Consider the following 19645-nt stretch of genomic DNA (forward strand, 5'->3'; position numbering starts at 1 on the left):
CCCATCATTTCTAGACAAAAGGAAGAGTAAAAGAGTTCGCCTTTTTCCAGCAAAACACGTTGCTTAAAATAATGTTTCAGACGCTCTGCACACATGCATAACCCCTACAACAAATAAATTGAATAAAATCAAAACAAGAATGCTTTCTGCTCTTTCTCTAGCACAATAGGTTGCAGTATCAATAGGACTGAATTTATCTGCTGGCCATTGATCTGACAAAAGGATGCTCAAGAATGAGTTACACTGAGGTATAAGCTGAGTTTGAAGGCGTATGTAGCTAATCAGCCAAGAGTACTTTTAACATTACCTTAACACTAACCTTGATCATTTTGTTCAAACTAAGTACAAGCAAGTAAAAAATAATTACACAAAAAAAATTATTCTATCATATTACACCCTGGCACACAGGAGCCACATATTTTTAATTATTGTGCACTTGGAAATATGGCTAATGAGAATATTTTGGATCATTTTACTTGTCTCATGTTATAACGCTCAGAGATTTTAAGCTTTTTATAATTTGCTACTGACAGAACATTAACCTTGCTTCTCAAACTAGCAAAAAGCTAGTTAAACACTAACACATTTTGAAGCCATTACTTTAAAAAATGCAAGTATTTAAATTCGGGCGTTGAGATTTTCGAAAGCAAACAAAAAATTTAGATGATTAGCACCAGGTGTTTTACCAAACTCCATGTTCAGTGTAAATGCAACCATACGGTTACTTATATTTCCTGTACGAGGGTAAACAGAAGTGTCTTAATTTTGCCTCTAAGACCTATATAACTCCTAATGACTCAGTCCTCAAAACTAGTAAAATATATTCTCTGCAATTCCAAAAAGATGCATTTATAAAATATTCAAAAGAAAATAAAAGACAACAGATTAAATTCTGCATTGTGTTGTGCCCGTGGAAAACCAAGGGAAAGAAATTACTTCTGATTAATATCGACTTAATCACAGCTATTAAATGTTTATCACTACTCTCTATTTCACACAGCATCATTTAGATACAGACTCTTTATATGGTATTAATGCAAAATAAATAGGCAAAGCAATATCAAATTTGACAGCACATGAAAATCAACAGCTTTTAGGTAACTGACGTATGCTGGCATACCTTATTTTCTGTTTGCTCTTTTGTACGAACCATAATTACCCAGTTGCCAACTTAAAGTTAGTCTTAAACCTCCAAATTTAGCTCAAAAATAATAAGATTGCCAGGAGTAAAATGAGTGCAACTGATCAAAACAGAATTTAATACTACGTGATGCATATATTAAAAAAAAAAATTAACAGAAAGTAAACACTGAAACCCTTTGAGATTTTGTAATTGTATTGAAAGCATAAACTGAGTCAACTCATGCATACAGAACGCATCTAAACTTTCTGCAAGTCTAACAAAAATAGTATTTTTGCAACAGGAATAAGAATAGCTGGCCTCTATAAAATAGTCACTTGATTATTTGAGCAATACTGACCCCAAAAATAAAATTCAATGACTTATTTCTAAATGTTTTGAGAAAAATATTCAAACTGTAATCACAAAATAAAACTCCATAGTTGGTTAGGCACTGCAAAAATCAGTGCCTTACAATTTTCAGAGCAATTTCATAGAAAGGTTTACAGAATCTTTAACTGAAATCTAGACTCTAAAGACCTAATGCTATAGTGTTTCCTTTTTTATGGCTGCCTAATGTTAATGGGCTTTCAAAGGACATGAAAAGACCAGGCATATGAAAATACAGAGGATTAGTAGACGTTTGTGTCATTGGTGTTAGCTTGAACACCCTTTTTTGTAAGATCTATTCCAAAGCCCACTTGCGATTTGTTTTCTTAGAAGAGATACTTTCCTTTAATTTAGTGTTACATTTACTGAGTTCAGGAGACAGAAATCTTCTGTTTATTTACAGAACAGACATAGCACAGAAGCTTGCTAGGCAGAATTGAGCATGTTACCCAGCTTTCAAGCTCAACCTTGGTTTGGAAGGACCTCTAGGGGTGAGAGGGTAATTCGGTGCTGAAAAGAACAGGAAGGATAAAAAGCTTTGAATAAAGTTTAGGACTAGACGCTTTGTCCAAAGAAGTTTTGCTATTGACCAGCTATTATCCTTAAATTAAAAAAAGAAAAGAAAAACCTTATTCATTCAACGAACAATACAATTAATCACTACTAAGGTATTTCTGATCATTATCATGCCAGATAACTGTTGGTCATGTTTATTCTGAGGGCTAGCATATGTCTGTAATACCATATACAAGGGAATATAGTCTTCACAAATATGATTACTTCCAACTCTATTAAAAATTTGTGCTCTTACATTTTTATAACATATGTGTCAGAATGCATTCCATAATATCCAAATATTCACACTGGAAGAACATATCAGAACACCTTAAATTAGGTAAACAACGTAAAATCAGAATTGGGCCTAGGAAATTAGTTCTGTGCTTCAGACATCCTGAAACAAACAAATGTAAATTGAAGTGTAATAAAGAATCTTAGTTCCTTCTTTTTGCAATATTAAGTGAAACACCACAACAGCCATTTCTAAAATATTGTAGTACTGACTTGTAAGTGGATAAATATTAACTGAGATAAACAGATGGATTACACGATATGAACAATTTAATTATTTCCTATCTTTAGCTTCTGGTACTTCTACATATTTTTAAAACGGCACAAGATAAAATAGAATTTACCAAAAATATATCCAATAAAATTGACATTCCTCATGGTATTTAAAAATCTTTGACACACATAACAAATTCATGATACCCCTTTTCTGACAAGGTTCTCCTTCAACTCACTTTAAGCCTAAACATCATCCTGAGAAGATCAGTGTTAAGTTCCTTGAAATACAGGAACCACTAGACCCAAGAGACCATTAATGTCTTAAAGATAGTATCTTTTAATAATGGTAGCATCATTAATTTAATTATAGTAATAAGAAGTTCTTCTTATTCAAAGTTGCTTAACCATAGCAGGAGAGATAATAACCTTATAAATGCAGAAGCTTCCATGCTTTGCTACCTAAGTATGCACAAGTATAAGCACATCTTCACATATGAACATTCTCAGTGTGTGCAGATAACATGCAGTGTCTGTGGACAGTCTGCAATTTGTAAATTAAATTCCCACTTCGCTTCACAGGAGAGAATAACAGCTTATATTCAGCCTCAGCCCTTCTCACTTGAAGTCAATGGAAGAAGATTTTGTATTTATTTTATGGAATACTGGTCTCTTAATCACATCTCGTGGAAAAAGTAATGACCAAAAATGCAGAATGTAATGTAAATAAATACAGCACGACTCACAGACACCCAAAGAAAGCAAGCATTGGTAGATGGCAGCCCTGCGTTACATTTTCTTGAGAAGGAAAGATCCAGTTTAGACTCGGGACAAACAATCCATTAGTCCAGCACAACAATCTACTTCACAGATAGAAGTAATGCATCTATTTAGTTACAGATATTCAAGAGAGTGTTTGCCTGAGCCAGTCCTGACCTGACTGACTTGACTACGCTCGTCTTGGGTAGGCGGTGCAGTAGCACACCCAGGATGTTTTCTCTGACGGTGGCCTAGAGTGGATGCTTTGGGAAACTGGCCAAATACTTCTTCCATAGATGATGCGTCCACTTGCGCACAAGTTGCATTGATATTACCATGTCCTTAGTAGCCCTGAGGATCTTTTTCGCCATTAATTTGTCTTTGTATGACCCTGTGTATCCACATCACATAGCCTATAACTCATACTTATTGGGTTTTTTGAATGATCTAATAAACCTGGGTCTAATCCATGCTAAGATTAGACAATGCTGTATCAACGGACTCAGATATTATTTTAAATAAAATGGACACAATTCAGTCCTTTACATTCACCAGGCATCTTGCATATATTGGTAATAACTGACAGAGAGTCTGAGAATAGAGACTCTGAGGTCAGCTATGACTCATCTTTAGCCTGTTCAGTCTAGATAAAAGATGTCAAAATATGTCCACATGAAAGAAAAGGTTGCAATGAGGTTTAGCTTAGTTAACACATCTTGACGTGTTTTTCTAGCATGGTCAAATCCAGTTACTCATTTTGCCATTACGCTGCACGAGCTCAACAGAAATGTTAAAGGGAAAGAAAAAGACACTCATCTGAGCGGCTGGGATGACATCTAAAACTTAATCTGTGAAGCTTTTGAAGGTTAGTGGTAACTCATTTACTCACAGGAAAGAGGTTGGAAGTATATAACAAAGATATAACAAACATGCAGAGTTTGTTTACGCCAACTTAAACTCCAGTCCTGTAGTCACACCCATTTTCACCATGCGCTGGCTGTGAAAGCCACAGACCTACACGTTGTTCAGGAGGCTGTGCTAACACCTCTCACAGCAAGGAAAAAAGTTTATTCGGCCACTGTCAGATGTGCCAAGTGGTCCCCTACAATAGCAAACAGAAGCGCTAGGGAATACTCATGGAAGATTTAATATAACACAAAAACATTCCATTTAAGGATGCTATATCAGAAACTTACATTTAATTTAAAATGTGAAACCCATAGTTTCCTTTTATAGAAGCTGTTAGTTACACCATTAGACATAGAATAAATATATGATGTTTTAACTCTGCGTAAAATCAGTGCAAACTGTAGAAGCAGATAAGTTTATTGATACCTTTACGATATCAGTGAACTTTACAGAGAAACAATGGATGACCTGCTTACAGTATCTTTAAATAAACTTTCTTTTTTCAGATCATTATCAGCCTAAAAATTTGGTATCTACTAATTAATTACTCAACAATTTCTTTCTATCATTTAAACCTTCTCTAGAATATTCAAAACTGCTCAAAATAGATACGTCTGTGTGTACATAGATATATGTGTGTATTTTTATATATATACACACATTTATACCTTTTATATATATATATATATATATGTACCTATATACGTATGTTAAAAGTCCATATCTTAAAAGATAGCAAAGAAACAGGAATAAATAGTTGACTGGATCTATGATGTAAACTCATTCAGCAGTGAAGATACAGGCACCAAACTGACACTAAAGACAATTTCTACCTACTCCTTAAACATTGCCTTTAGAAAAAAAGCACACAGAAGAAAATTTAAGACCTACCATGAGAAAAGTGTTTTGCAATCTGCCGTAGAATATTATCTCCTTAAGTTTTATAGCCTCCAGGAAAACTTTATACATCGTCCTCAAAGCATATTGTCACACCTCATTTTTCTGTCCAAAAATATTTTGTATCCAAGTACCTTAGGATTTCATTTTAAACTCTTTTTGTTGAAATTCTAGGTAAAATAAAATTGAACTATGCTGATTTATTCAAGAAAATTCAAGAAAATATCTTTCTTCTCTGATCACTTGGCTGATGCAGAACTTCAAATACCTCCTGAAGTCTCACAGCAGAATAATACCTGCACTTTTTTTATTCTTCCCAATGAAGAGGTGGATAGTCGATGCTATCCCGATTTCCCTTCCAGATTTGATTCTGATAATTTCAATCTTACTTTAACTACAAAAAATAGAAAGTAAAAAAATACTCTTATTTAAATATAGTATTTTCACAGGAGCAATTCTCTTCTGAAAAGCCAGCACTATTGTACTGAATTTTCTTTTTGACTTGTCAACTTTAAAGTCAGAAAAATTTATTGCTATGCTCAGTGAAACAATCCGTTTACGATCTTCAGACAAAGAATATTCTCCGAGCAGTAACACCGGTACTCTAGAAAAGGATAAGGCCCTCATATTATCTTGCCTGAATTGCAGTCAATGCCTGCATTTCCACTCCCCCTCCCTGCAATACGTTACGCATTTACACCATGGTCTATCTATGTTAGATATCTACACATTCTGTCTATCTTTCTGCTTTGCATATTTGTTAAATATCATTATTTCAATACCCGCTTTCCACATCTGTCTTCTAATTTTTATCCTAGCTGTTTTATTATTTGCTGCTTTTCAGGCTAATTCAAATCTCATTGCTACTTCCCGTTTCCAGTATCTCTGGTTTCGTTCCTGCTGTTACTGCAAATATAATCAACTTGCATTTCGTTCTCCTCCTCCAAATTATTGATGAATATATAAAATAAGAACAGCTTTTCTATTATACCAGTTCCATCATCTGTGAGGTACTACCTGAAATATTATAATTTGTTAATTTGCCTTTTTAAGACTTGGCCCGCTTTCACTCCGTGTGACAATGCCCGGGTAGAATGAGGGTGCGTTAAAAGGGCTCTCTTCTACAGTGCTGTTCTCGTGTTCTCAAGCAGCCAGATCATACCAATGTTTTGGAAAGCGTCTGCACAAAGGATGGGAAAACAGAACAGTCTAACCCTTTTCTTTATCATCATTTTTCAAGTACCGTAATGACTGGGCTCCTAAATGTATAAAAAAGGCAATTTATGATCAAGGTCTTCCTGAAATATTTACAAATAAGCTGACCGCAGCTAAACAATATTACAAAATTTGTAACTGCTACTGTAATCATTAACTTTTGATAATCCTAAATGAGACTAAGCACAATTGTACCAATTATAATTTTCCAAACAAACTCTGTTTTACTATAATACATTCCCAAACAAACTTAAAACACATACAGAGAGTTGTTCTCTTTCAGTAACTACAAAATTGTTCTGAGGGAGACCAATATTTTTCACACTTAGTCATTTACACACTTACAGTTGCTCTGCATTAAAAACTAACTGTGTTGCATAACTTGGAAAAAGCCTGCTGAAAGATCAGGACCTGTTACTATTGGTTTTTACCAATATCTACCATATTCTTTTGCAAATCGGCTTCTTATCACTAGGATATATGTTTTAGCTCCTGATTAATCCTGCTGAGTTCCTCTCTGGTTCTTGAACGGTGGTTAACAGAGAGGTCTCCGTCACAGCTCAGAACTAAAACACATCTTTAACAAACAGCAGGTAGGCTAACACGGTTGAGAAAAGCTTTTAGAGGGAGACAGCAAGAACGGCACGTCTCAGTTACCACGTCTCTGCAAGCCAGCCAGCACCGTTCTGCTAGAGCTACTCCACATGTACCACAATTCAGGAAAAGCCCAACTGGCCAAATATCTTTACTCATGGGAGGACTTCATCTGTTCACAATAATGAGAGTTTCACTGACATTGTGAACTCACATTCACAAATAGATTCTTGCTCTGTTAGCCTCAGAATAAAAGAGGTAAAACGCATCATGGAAAAGGTGCTTCCCTCAACAAAAAGGACAGGAAATAGTTTGCACAAATTAAACAAATTCATTTTTCCACTTTTATTATATTTGTATCTTGAGAGCTTTTAAAACAATTTTTAATTGCTAACATAATTTGAAGTCCACTATAAATCTGCAATAATTCCAATGATCTAAATTAATTTAATTTTGCTTATGATAACTCAGACACATAGCAGCAAACAAGCAGTGCGTGTAGTAACGGAGCAGTACGATATCAGGATGTGTTATAACAGAAACTTCTAGAAACAGCACAATGCACAAAATATTCTGCACAAGCCCAGTATCATTGCTGTATGTACATGCATTACTGCAATTACCAACTATTTACAGCCATCGGTTTTGAACAGTTTCTGAACTCCACATTTCTGCTTTTATCTTATATGAGGTTTGCAATCCAAGAATATGGGAATTAATAGTATCACAAAGGTCTACAGACTTCCATTAATTTTGACGGAATGAGATGTGCATTATTTGGAAGCAGAGCGTCTCATGGCTCTTTCGAACACCAGCATCTAAATGAATAGAAAATTGTTTTTCCTACCTTATAGTCATCCTCATAGTCGTTATATCCGCAGGTGCTTAGGATGTCAGGAAAAATGTCTGACCATCCATTACTTGTACAGTTTTTGCTAATATTTCCTGTAAAGCAATATTTTAGAATTTAATTCAAAAAGATTTTCAAGTCTCATCAGCAATGAATCTTCAGCCAAACTAACTTAGTCATCCTCTGAAAACATGCTGTTAAGATGCTGTATTTCCCAGCAGTCCTGCTAAAGCAACTCAGCTATTTCCCTTCACGTGCACTTCATTCATATTACTTTGGCTTTTACTCCAAGCTCTGAGCGGTGTTTGCACTAAAAGAAAACCAAACAAACGCAATTCAAAGCTGTAATGGCAGGCTTCGGCTTTCGTATAACAGCTATTTCTGTTATATCTGAAAAAGTCAGAAAAAATTTACAGTTTTATCTGAATTACTCTGGAGGGAGTCTTTTAGCTAACTCTATTAAGAGGTTAATTTGTAGCTGAGGTAGTTTGACAGAAAAGTATTGTAACTGAGAGTTGTTCTAAACTATTTGGCAATACCAAATGATCTGCTCAAGAGTTATTAAAGCTCTAAGATACTATGATGATAAATTAATGCTACAACAAATGTTGATATAGTTGGTTAGGTATTTTAAAGGCCAAATTATGCGATAGGTTGAAGAACAATGAAAACTGGAAGGATCTCCGTCTGCGGTGCAAACTACCATTTGAAAAAAGGACAGGTGTGCCCCACACAGCTGAATGCCCTTAATCACGTTTTTTTGAGCTTGTTTTGCTCCTGGGCTGCTAGCTCTTGCATTTTTGTCTCTAGAGCCTCAAAGGAAGGTGAAGGGTGTTATCATTTATCAAGTCCTCCTCAGAAGCTGGTGAGCTAGTTTAGCGCGAGTCAGTGTGTTGTGCAGGGCAGTTTTCTTAACACGCAGGTTGGAAATGCCTCCATCTGAACAGAGCCTAGAAACCCGTTCTTCAACTTTATGGTTAAATGGTGTAAGAAAGTGACAGATCTTTCATTTTGGCAGCTCTTTAAAGAAACTGTGCCTGCTAGACATCTAGACTCTAAACCGGACTCTGGGCTTTGGAACCTAAATTTATAATGGATGGCCCTGATTCAGTGCCTAAGCTCTGGCAAGAGGTGGAAACGTACAATTCCTGTGTCTCACACATCTTAATCTAGGCGACACTGTGATTAGCATCATGGCTTTTTGGACGTTTTCCACGGAGACTGCCTTTGCTCTATTGCTTTGAATCACCCCGCCCATGACCAACTTAGGTACTCCAACACCTTAATTGGGGTATGTAAATATGCATGCTGAATTTCACCCTTTGACCCAGTCTCTGAAACAATTTGGTCAATGGCAAGTACAAGAAGTGTGCAAGTACACTGGAAAGGAATTTTGAACATTTTGTTGACTCCAGAAAGTATTTTCTGTTGGAATTAAGAAAAGAAGTTGACTGTTTTCTCAGGCGAGGTCACTCCGATGAGATGGTGGCAATCGATGATTCTACTCCTTGCTACAGTGAATAAGTACTAACATGCATACAACAGGGAAAAACATCAGTAGGAAAAAAATGAAGAGTTTGATGTCAGGAAAAAAAATAGTTCTTAAAATTATTATAACATTCTTAAAACGTTAGATCATTAGCAACTTCCCATCGCCTTTCTTACACTAATTTTTATGTCCATGATGCTTGAATTATATAATAACATACTGCTATGGTTTGGAGTTTACCACTGCTATTCATCTAATTTAAAGATATCTGCTTTCTGTCACCCAAGAACAACTTTTACGTGTCACAGATCACCTCTGGCCAAGAATAACCCAATGTGTTTATACACACTCTAAACTAAAACCTTTGTGATTTTTATCTTGCTCATTGGTTACTGGAATATGTTCTTTGTATAAAGTCTTCAGTTGAATGTTGTAAATATCCTACAAAGGGTTGACTGACAAATGACCAAACGGTCCTGGCTTATAACTAGACCTTGACCTCAAACCACAATGTCTCCTCAGACAACAGGACCACTTCTGCAGCTTGATATAGACATGATGTTTTTTAAAGAAAATGTAAGCTATTTATATATTCTAAAGAGTCTTCGCTTTAAAAGTACGTCAAGATTCTCTGATTTAGCAGGGGAATGTGTTATCAGAACCACAAACTACGTCAAAGCCAGTTTTTGCAAGAAAGAGACTCAAAATGCTAAAGTGCTTTCTTCTGTAAGTATCATACTTCTGACTTCTAACTTAAGACAGTTCTAAGCCTTCTAACTTAAAGACAGTTAGACAATATTCTATGGAAGACAATGAATATTTCTACAGCATCTTTCTATACAATTAAATATTTGAAACGTCACCCTCTTTTAAAATCTCTAATTGAATTTGACATGTATATTTAAATATGAAACTTCACAGAATAACTTCCTGATATCCATATACTTACATGGTCATATATTATACAGAAACATTATATAATAATTTGATTGCTTTTATGATAAGAAGCCATTTAATATAGAATTATTAATATTCAATGGAGAATTAATTATGTGGTACGCTTAAATTATAACTTTGACAACCACAGAAGAAAATAAGAGACAGTTCTCCAGAAGTTGTAAGGATGGGAGGACAACTACTTTTTAATCCACCATTTAAAATAAGAAATCCTTTTAAGAATTGATGGTATTTAAAAAGTCTACTTGAGATTTAGAAGACTTCCAGGGAAAATAAGGTAGTCTACATGCTCTTGGTAGTAGAATTTAAATTCCTCCTAAATCCTGAAAAAATTAGAAGTACATGTCAGAAATCTGGCTAAGTTAAAGAAGAAATTAGAGTTCTTGTTTGAAGATATTTTGATAATTTCCTGCCATAAGAATCAAGCAAATATGAAATATTCTGCATAGAATTAAATAAATGATATATTCCTGAGCGAAAATAAATTATAAATGTTCTAAGATGCTTCATTAAATCTCCAAAATTATAGGAAGACAAGATTATAAAAATCCTCTTAATTGAAGACACAATTCTTTCTCCTTCCCTCACTAGCTCTATTCCATTTCCAGGTATACAGCACCTCTAAAAAAACTCACCTTGTTAGTTCCACAAGCAAGCAGTAAACAGGCAGCTAAAGAAAAAGCCTGCATACAAAACAAATTATAGCAAACTGTCAATAGGAAGTGATATTTCAGTTCTGATGATGCCATCCCCAAGATTTTAATACATGCTGGTAAGATAGAGCTGTAAGGCATTGTGAAGGCTTTAGACTTAAATTTTTATTCTAGTTGCTTTATAGAAGAATTAAAATGTTATTGAATATAAGATACTAGCAGTTGCTAAATATCAAGTGTGCAAATTGTACAGAGCATGAATACTCTAGCTTTTTGTAAAGAGATAGAAGTAGTAAGATTTAATTCATATTTACAACTTTTTATATTTATTGGTCTGTCTTGTCTTACGACAACAGTTTAAATATCTTCTTTTGAGTAATTCGAACACCTTTAAAGATTTCACAAGATTTCACGAAGATTACACACACTTTCCCCTTTATAAACTGTTTAGACTATCCATGATAAACTAATCAAGATTCACCAGCCCAGAGAATGAAAACCTTTCCTCATCTATAGACTGGTTTAGATATCTGTTTTATACTGAAACAAGACCTAACCAGCAGTTTTGAAACTAAAGATATTTTAGTCATATCGCAAGTGAGGCTCCCTCTTAAATGCCACTTTGTTCTACAGCTCTCCACGGAGACCTCAAAGAGAGCATTAAATCCCTGTGATAGATTTTGCACCCTTCACCATGGCATAAGAACATACGTAACTGAAAATAACGGAATCATGACCTAAACACGCTTCAAGAGTGGGATCCTCACTTAGCTTTTTATGGACAATTACAAATGAGTTAGTCACTTCAGACTCCTATGAAAATGTGCATTTGAGGCAACAAATCATCTAGCCTATCTCAGATGTCTAAAGAGTGAAGTGAATCATATCCCACACTCATCTGACCATAAGGGGAATCTAGGCAGCTAGCTCACATCAGATGTGGACATGCATATCTTGCCAAATGGCTTCCTGATGAGTTCTTGCATCTCTAGAAGAAGAGTTTTAATGCTCTAAGATAAAATTTGTCTGTGACCAAACACCTGGAGCATCCCTTTCCAGCCAAGAGAGTACAGGCATGCTGCAACTTTTATAACTCTGTTGAGTTATGCAGTTGTTCGATTGTTTGCTCTTCTCATTTTCCATTAAAAAGTGTAAAATGCCCTGGTTTTGTATTTTCACTCCAGTGCTGGATGGCAGGATTTTTTAATACTCAAATGTGACACGGGCCAAAAAGACAAAAGAAGTTCAGATTTTTCCGACAAGAAGCATCTAAATTATTCATACTGCTAATCTTGTACATTTATATAAAGACCTTAAATCCTGTTTACTCATTTTAACTTCTTGAGATAACAGAATTCCAGAGATTTTCTGAGAACACTGGTATTTTTGAACAACTCTTGAAACCTTATGGAGCCCTGTTTCTCAGCTGGAGAACAGAAGAACTCTACAAAACTATTTTAGAACTATTTTAGATTCTTAGTCGATCTCATGTCTTGCAAATTACACTCATAGCTTTAAATGAGGCTCAGGCATTAACTGTATATGGTATTCTTCAGTGATTGATATTACTATGTAGAGTGTTGTTCTGAACTGTTATTCCACACCATGCGCCACTTCAGAGCAGGTGGCATTTCAGTGATGGATAAAATATTTATACGACCTTTATGGAACGATTTCATGCATGTCTGCTGACAGAGTCAGTCTGCATGATGGATCTGACCCAGAAGTGGGTCTTGAAACTTCTACATTTCAGAAAACATAATGCTGTTCTTCATGTTTGTCTAAGGATACTACCTCGGTCTAGAAATGCAAGTACAGTGAGAGGAATTGCTTGTTTCTAAGAAATTTACATATTGTTTCTGCAAAGGTGCAAGTTGGGACCTACCACTAATCCTCGACCCACTGAACGAAACTTGGCTTTCCTCATTTTTTTCCCCTCAAAAGAGGAAAATGAAAGGAAATAAGAATCTGGCTTCAGAAATGTGGAACACATTTTCCTCTGAGAAGTTCACTGAAATATGCGAGAAGAAAAGATTCTTTCACAGTTCACTAGTACATTCCTTAAGAGACAATGCGAGCACAAGCGACAGCCAAAGTGCACTACCAGTGAGATGCTATGAGAAGCTCCAGTTTGGACTTATGGCACAGAGGCTTCCTTCTGTTTAAGAGAGAGGCCTTTTCCAAAGCTGACTACAGCATCTACATTCTGCTTTTATCATGCAGGTGTACAGCTAGCTCAGACCAGTGGCGAGGGTACCAAACTGAGAGCTTAGAAAGCTGGGTTCTCTCACTTAATTTGTGTCTTGTGTAAATTTTACCAGCTTTTCATGACAAAGGTTTCTCATCTGAAGACTGGGGATAAGAATGTTCCTGCTGAGTTTTGAGCTATATATGGGAAAAGCTACGTGAGCATCATCTATTTTTAAAACCCCACTAACAAGGCAAAGGACAAAAGCAAACTACTGTATGATATACTGATGAGACGATGCAGAAGATGGTGGACTAAAACAGGTCTCCCAGCTACTTGAGACACTGGGGGGCTCCTTTCAGGTCGCATAAAAGGTTTCATGATAATACCCTTAAATTGCAATAGTGACAATATTTATATATTTCACATTAATGTTGGCTCAATTCTCTCACAAAAGCGAGGCAGAGCTCTCCTCCCAGGCACAAAAGGCACAAACTGCACGTTTCCCACTGGCCACTGTTAAGGATGGCAGTCAGACTGAGTTGCCTTCAGAATTAATGTGAAAAAGATCAAAAAGAGCAAACCGTCTTCAGCATTGGTTAGTGTTACTATATCAGAATATATATCTAGTATCTGAACCAAAAAATACCGTATAGACCACAAGGACAATTATTTGGCCTTTCCATGATGTATCATGAATAGCTCAACTGATAATCTACTGATTTAACTATTTAAAAATAAAATACAAATCTTAAACTGCAAATACACACTTTCAACTATTATATTAGCAAATACAGAAGAGAAAAAGCCCTGCTGAAATGGTTTCAACTTATATCAACTTTTTTACAAAATAGGATACTTTGCATACATTAAAAAAGCCAGCAAAAATACGACTTAAAATAAAATACCTGGTTTGCCAGAGAAAAGGCTAAATACTTTTGGACAAGGGACAGTGACAGTCTCTCCAATCTTAGCAGGACGCCAACAGGTGATGTTATCCCAAACTCCAACACATCCTAAAACAAAAACAGCAGTAACAGACTTGAAAGTTCGGTTTGGTCTTGACCACTTTACTGTACTTACCTTACAAAGGCTTGGTGGAAGCTTCGGATGAATGGTTCAAGAAAGATCAGACTCTTTCCAGAAAGTTGCAAAGATGGTATTTTCTATGAAAACAAGGTTCTAAGCTACCGTAACAGGAAAATGTTAAAGGAATCATAAGAGTCTGCTGATTAACCAACTTATTTTTAAGTCAGGTAATACATTCGTTTGCAAAATGTCTTATTAAAACCATGCCATGGACCATGTTAAGGAATTCATTTTTAGATAACAAAGATAACAAACGTTTATGAGCAACTTCTGAGTATTAGAATGGATTAGTAGCAACTCCATGACAGGAATAACCTTATAGGCAAGTTTGATTCTAACTACTGCTCAAGGTTTTGCCCATGCTGCTCTCTATATAATATATGGCTCTAATGCAGTGTCTTGTGAAATGAACATAAATGTTCCTATAGTCTGCTGTGGGCGCTTGGATCAAGCATACCCTATTTGTTTATCCTCCACCGCCTTGTACGCTGTGCCAATATTTCTGTCCAAAGAGCTATATAACCGAATCATTCTGGTTCGGTACCTTACATACCCACTTGTACTCATTTCAGCTAACAGGGTGCATACGACAATGTTCCACACACCTAAATAAGTTTCCATTCTAAGTTCAGTCCTCTCCTGCATGCAGCCACTACCACCTACTACTCTATGTACTACAAATACGATCTGCTAAGGCCAGAAGGTGGAAAGAATCTGAAGAAAGATGCTTTGCTCTTGTTAGGCGACAGGGGGAACCCTTGTTTTGGTGCTTCATCACAAACTCCAAGCGTTCCCCAGCATCCGGTATGTCCATGTTACCTCACTAAATGCACACATCTGCACTACACTAGTCCCCTCCGGGCTCTTATTATTGTTAGTGATGATTCAGTAAATATAATTTGTGCAACCTAAGATACATGTCATAAAATCACAGAATAACTGAGGTTGGAAGGGACCTTTGGTGGTCCCTGCTCAAAGCCAGGCTAACTTCAAAGTTGAATCAGGATGGTCAACACCTTTTCCAGTCAAATTCTGAAAATCTCCAAAGATGGAGATATAACCTGTCTGGGCAACCTGCTCCAGCGTTTGACCACTCTGTGAAGAATTTTACCTCACGTTTAACTAGGATTTCCCTGGTTGCAGATTGTTTCCATTGCTTCTTGGGGTTTTTTTTGCACACCTACAAGAAGAGTCTGGCTTCACCTCTTCTCTAAGTCCGTGAGATAGATGAAGACAGCAATTAGATCCTCACTCTTCTCCAAGCGGAACAAACCCAGCTCCTAGCTGATCCTCATATGTCAGAGACTCTACTGCCATGTGGATGACCTTTGCAGGACTTATCATCACCCAATCAGTGTTCTTCCTGTACCAAAGAGCCCAAAACTGGAAATAATAATCCACTGAGATCCAGTCTCACAAGTGCCAAATAGAGGCGCATAATTACCTCCCCTGATCTACTAGTTACGGTCTTCCTAATGTAGCACAGCACGTGGTGAGAGCTAGGTGCACTGCTGACTAATGCTTAAATTTCTGTATTTCAAAAGCAGAACCTAAACCGGTCAGAGGAATTCCACCCTAAAAAAGCTTATTTCTTCCCAGGAGAGCCTGAAATTGCTAATCCAGCTGCAGAATCTAGACTATAAATATTTGTATTTATTTCAATGAATGAGCCCTTGCTGGCTTAATACTGTGAAACTGTAACCTTTACTCTCAGTCTACTCACAGCTGCAATCTTGGAGTGATAATTCTGGTACAGATCAGGCATAAACTTCTCCACAAGTTCATCACTCCCAGGAATCTTTGTACTCAGTCTTTCTGTGTCTGCGTGTCATGGAAAGTTCTTGCTTGTTAGGGCAGGTATGTCTATGATGACATCAGCTTTACCTGTTCACCTTCTTGAGGTAACTCTTCCCTGAGACATATTGCATTATGATAGAAAGTCAGCCTTGTAATGTCAGCTCTTTTTCACCGCTGCCGGGTGTCATGCTTTTTTCCTTCAAATCAAATGTTACATATATAAATCTCTCTAAAACCAAAATCTGAAGCGTTTTCCAGGGAAACTACTCTACTGCCAAGCACAACCAAACGATAGTCAGAGAAACAATGCCTCTGAAAGGAGGTTCTGACAAGGCACAAATACAGGCAAACAAGTTTTTTAAACACCTGCCGGAGCTCTGCTGAGGTACATAGAATAGAAAAATATTTAATATCATCCTTTTTTCACAAAAGACACTCTCCTTATGGTCAGTGGAAACTGTCACCATTTGTGTACTCAGTCTTTCTACATCTATGTGTCAGGGAAAGTTTGCACCTTTCCATTTCATTTTCTCATTTCATTCTCATTTCTCATTTCATTCTCTCCAGTGACTTGAAGTGGTCTAATTGTTTTGGTTTCTTCAGTAGCTCTGTCTCCTAGACCAAGAGGGCTAGCTCCTTCTTTTAGCCTTGTCTTAGAGTAGGGGAGCCAGGACCGGGAACTGTGAGGGGTGGCTTTCATTTAGCTGTGGCCCACATTCTGTTACCACTGACAATTCGCTCGGACTTCTCGGTTGTTTGGTCCCTGTCCCTTGAATGAGTGCATTTTAGTTAATGACCCAGAGCTTAATACTTTTGAACTCCATAACCACTCCTGTCTTCCTGATAATCATGCAGGGTTCATCCTTTCTACTGTATCTGTCCCTACAGCTACTTCACACATTTTTCAGGAACTGACTAATGAGTTTTACCTGTGGTCAGTGTTTTACCTTTTTATCTTGTAATCCCCCTGGCACTTGTGACTTTTCTTTTGTCATTAGTAAGGATACCTCTGAGATTGTGTTGGCTTCCATCCATATCTAATTTAAAACATAAGGATAACATCTGAGCTAGTACCCTTTGAAGTCAAAGGAACATAACGTGTTTAGGTGCTTTCTGAACTATAGTACTGGACTAAAATCAAGTCCTTCTCTCTACGATGCAAGATCAGAGTTTATGCAGAGTAAAAGAATGTTTACCCCAGCACGTTCAGGTCATGTTTCCTTTCCAGTTGATTTTAGGCCATAAACAACATCAACAACCTGACATACAAGTATTCAGAAAGACAAAGAAACTACTCTCTTAATCTGCCAGCACTCTGAACTATAGTGACAAAATGAAAATCTCTTGGCTTTGATGGATATACTGCCTTAGCCAGCATAAATAAGTCCTGGAGTACACAAGAATAATTAGCATCTTGTGTGACTTCAGATCTCTTTAGTCCATCCCCATTTTCAATAATAACAAGTGACAGCTGAGATGAGTTGTGAAAGCATGCATGCACACCCATAAAAGCTGGTCATTTCCACAGAATTTTCCCTTCTCCTCAATATACTCCCTATCAAATGGTGGATTTACTACAGTAATCTGCAAACAGTTCAGTAATCTGCAAAACCTTTCTAAATTTGTGTGTCACACTACTATATGGACTGGACTAAGGCTTTGCTAAAAGGACAGCTGAACAATATGGACCTTGGAGCTCTGTTGGTATCTCTTCCACAAAAATCCCAAAAGTCTTATTCAGACTTCACTTACATAAAATATTATTTAGAAATACAGAGGCTCAAGTCCTATTCCCACCCAAGTCAATAAGGGTTCTAGTGTTGCGGTCACTGAAATCAGATTTGACACTACCAGAGTAACACAATTTGCATCAAATCCCAAAGTTAGCTTGTACAAAGTAAAGTAGGAAAAAGTTTCAGATATTCAAAACAACACAAGTCATTCATGCTTTCAGTGAACGCATTTTTCCCCTCAGTTTTTCCTCAATATTTTAGGACTTCACAGGTGCCTACTGCAGAGAAAGGGATGATATTTTTTCAGACTCCTTAAACAGACGAAATAATACAAAGGTGTAATTCCACAAAAAGGCTAAATTAGAATGCATCAAAAATTGTAACAGTGAAACCTGAATGGCTGTCATCGGAACTGAAGATATGTATGTTTACAGGCTTATTTATTATTTTACAGGAAATCCGAGAAAACTGCTCAAATGTCCTAGAGGCACTGATAGTCACTGAATGACTACAGTGTACTGCTGAAAACTGGTCTAGAGTTGAAAGCTGAAATGCTGGAGTTACTGAAAAACGTGACAGCTGCTAGAAGTACAACTGTTAAAACATATGCCCTTTCCTGGGCTCTCAACTTAACACCTTTCCTCATTGCTCCTTCCTCCTCTTACTACATACGTTTGATAATATTGCAGTAATAAATCTTTTTCTTCTCTTAGCAAAATGTACCCTTACGTAGAAGTAGGATAAAAGTAGCAAGGCCATTCTTATTACACTTTCATGTATTTCTCTACTGCAGGCCAACTACATATCTCTATGACACAGCATGAGCTTAATCATACACAGTTGAAACTAGCAGTCTCCCATCACGCACACTTCAGACTTGCAGTATTGCACTGATCTTCGAAATTCATGACGTGCCACAACTGGAGACCCCGGTGGGATTCACAAGACTTCAAGCAGACATTGCTCTTTACCCATCGTAGTCTCCTTTTACAGTCAATAGAGACATATTCAGTATTGTCAGTGGGTTGCAGAGCATGATTCACCTCATCCTAAAACCCACTTAAAATAGAGCAGATTAATTGCTCCCTACAACTGCCTCTTTCTCCCCAGTGACCATAGAACCATGGAGAAGCCTACAGTGGCTATGTCTGCTATAAATATCTGTACTGCTGAAGGTGAGAAAAATCCTACTTTAAATGTGTCTCTCTCTGCTCACAGAACAATCTAGCTTGATCACCTGCTCTCTCTACTTACTCTCTACTATTCTCTGTCCAGCCATTAATTCAGTCAGTGTTATGATTTCTGGACCATTGTCCATCACTGCTCCAGGAAAAGATTTTGTGCCATTTCATAAAATCATTCCATTTGATCCTGTTCTCTGGAAGGTTTACCCATCTATCATATATACAAATTTTATTCTTACTGTCTCCAGAGGGCATTTTGAGCAACAGTTAATCAGTTCTGTTAGAAAACATTTTACATTTATTTTTAAGAAAAGTTCTACGTTTTACTTTTACATTTTAGTTTATTAATAATTCTACTAATAATTTAATTAAATATTTTAAAGGTTGTTAGAAAATACCTCACATTTTAAATAACATTTTAATGCTCCAGTCTTGATTTCATGTAGTACCTCTAATTTTCAGTATTTGTTATGTTTGGGAAAAAAAAAAAAACAGCTTCTTTTAGTCTAACTACCCAAAAATATTTTTATGTTCACTCATATCCTTCATTCACGGATTTAGTCTCTATATTTGCACCCAGTTTTAATAAATTCTCAAGCCTTGTATGTTTTTGTGCTTTCACCCTGACATGTACACATATTAAATCAATCCACTTCTTTATCTGACTTGTATCCCCAAGTTTTTTTTGCATCTCTAGCTATACTTCTCTTTACCTTCTTCTCTACCTCTAAGCTACCAAAACAAAAAAAAAATAGGTTC

General features: G+C 36.6%; 1 protein-coding gene across 2 annotated transcripts in view; it reads right to left on the bottom strand.

Moving 5' to 3' along the window:
* Window positions 1-19645, bottom strand: part of VIPR2 (vasoactive intestinal peptide receptor 2) — a 64444-nt gene that overhangs the window by 33586 nt on the left and 11213 nt on the right. For both annotated transcript variants that reach the window (XM_068934297.1, XM_068934296.1), the window contains exons 3-4: window positions 13992-14099; window positions 7794-7891 (exon numbers count right to left, since the gene is read on the bottom strand). In XM_068934297.1, coding sequence (XP_068790398.1) covers window positions 7794-7891; window positions 13992-14099 — 206 coding nt within the window. The remainder of the gene's footprint in view (window positions 1-7793; window positions 7892-13991; window positions 14100-19645) is intronic.

The sequence above is a fragment of the Struthio camelus genome, chromosome 2 (genome assembly GCF_040807025.1).
Source record: "Struthio camelus isolate bStrCam1 chromosome 2, bStrCam1.hap1, whole genome shotgun sequence".
NCBI lineage: Eukaryota > Metazoa > Chordata > Aves > Struthioniformes > Struthionidae > Struthio > Struthio camelus.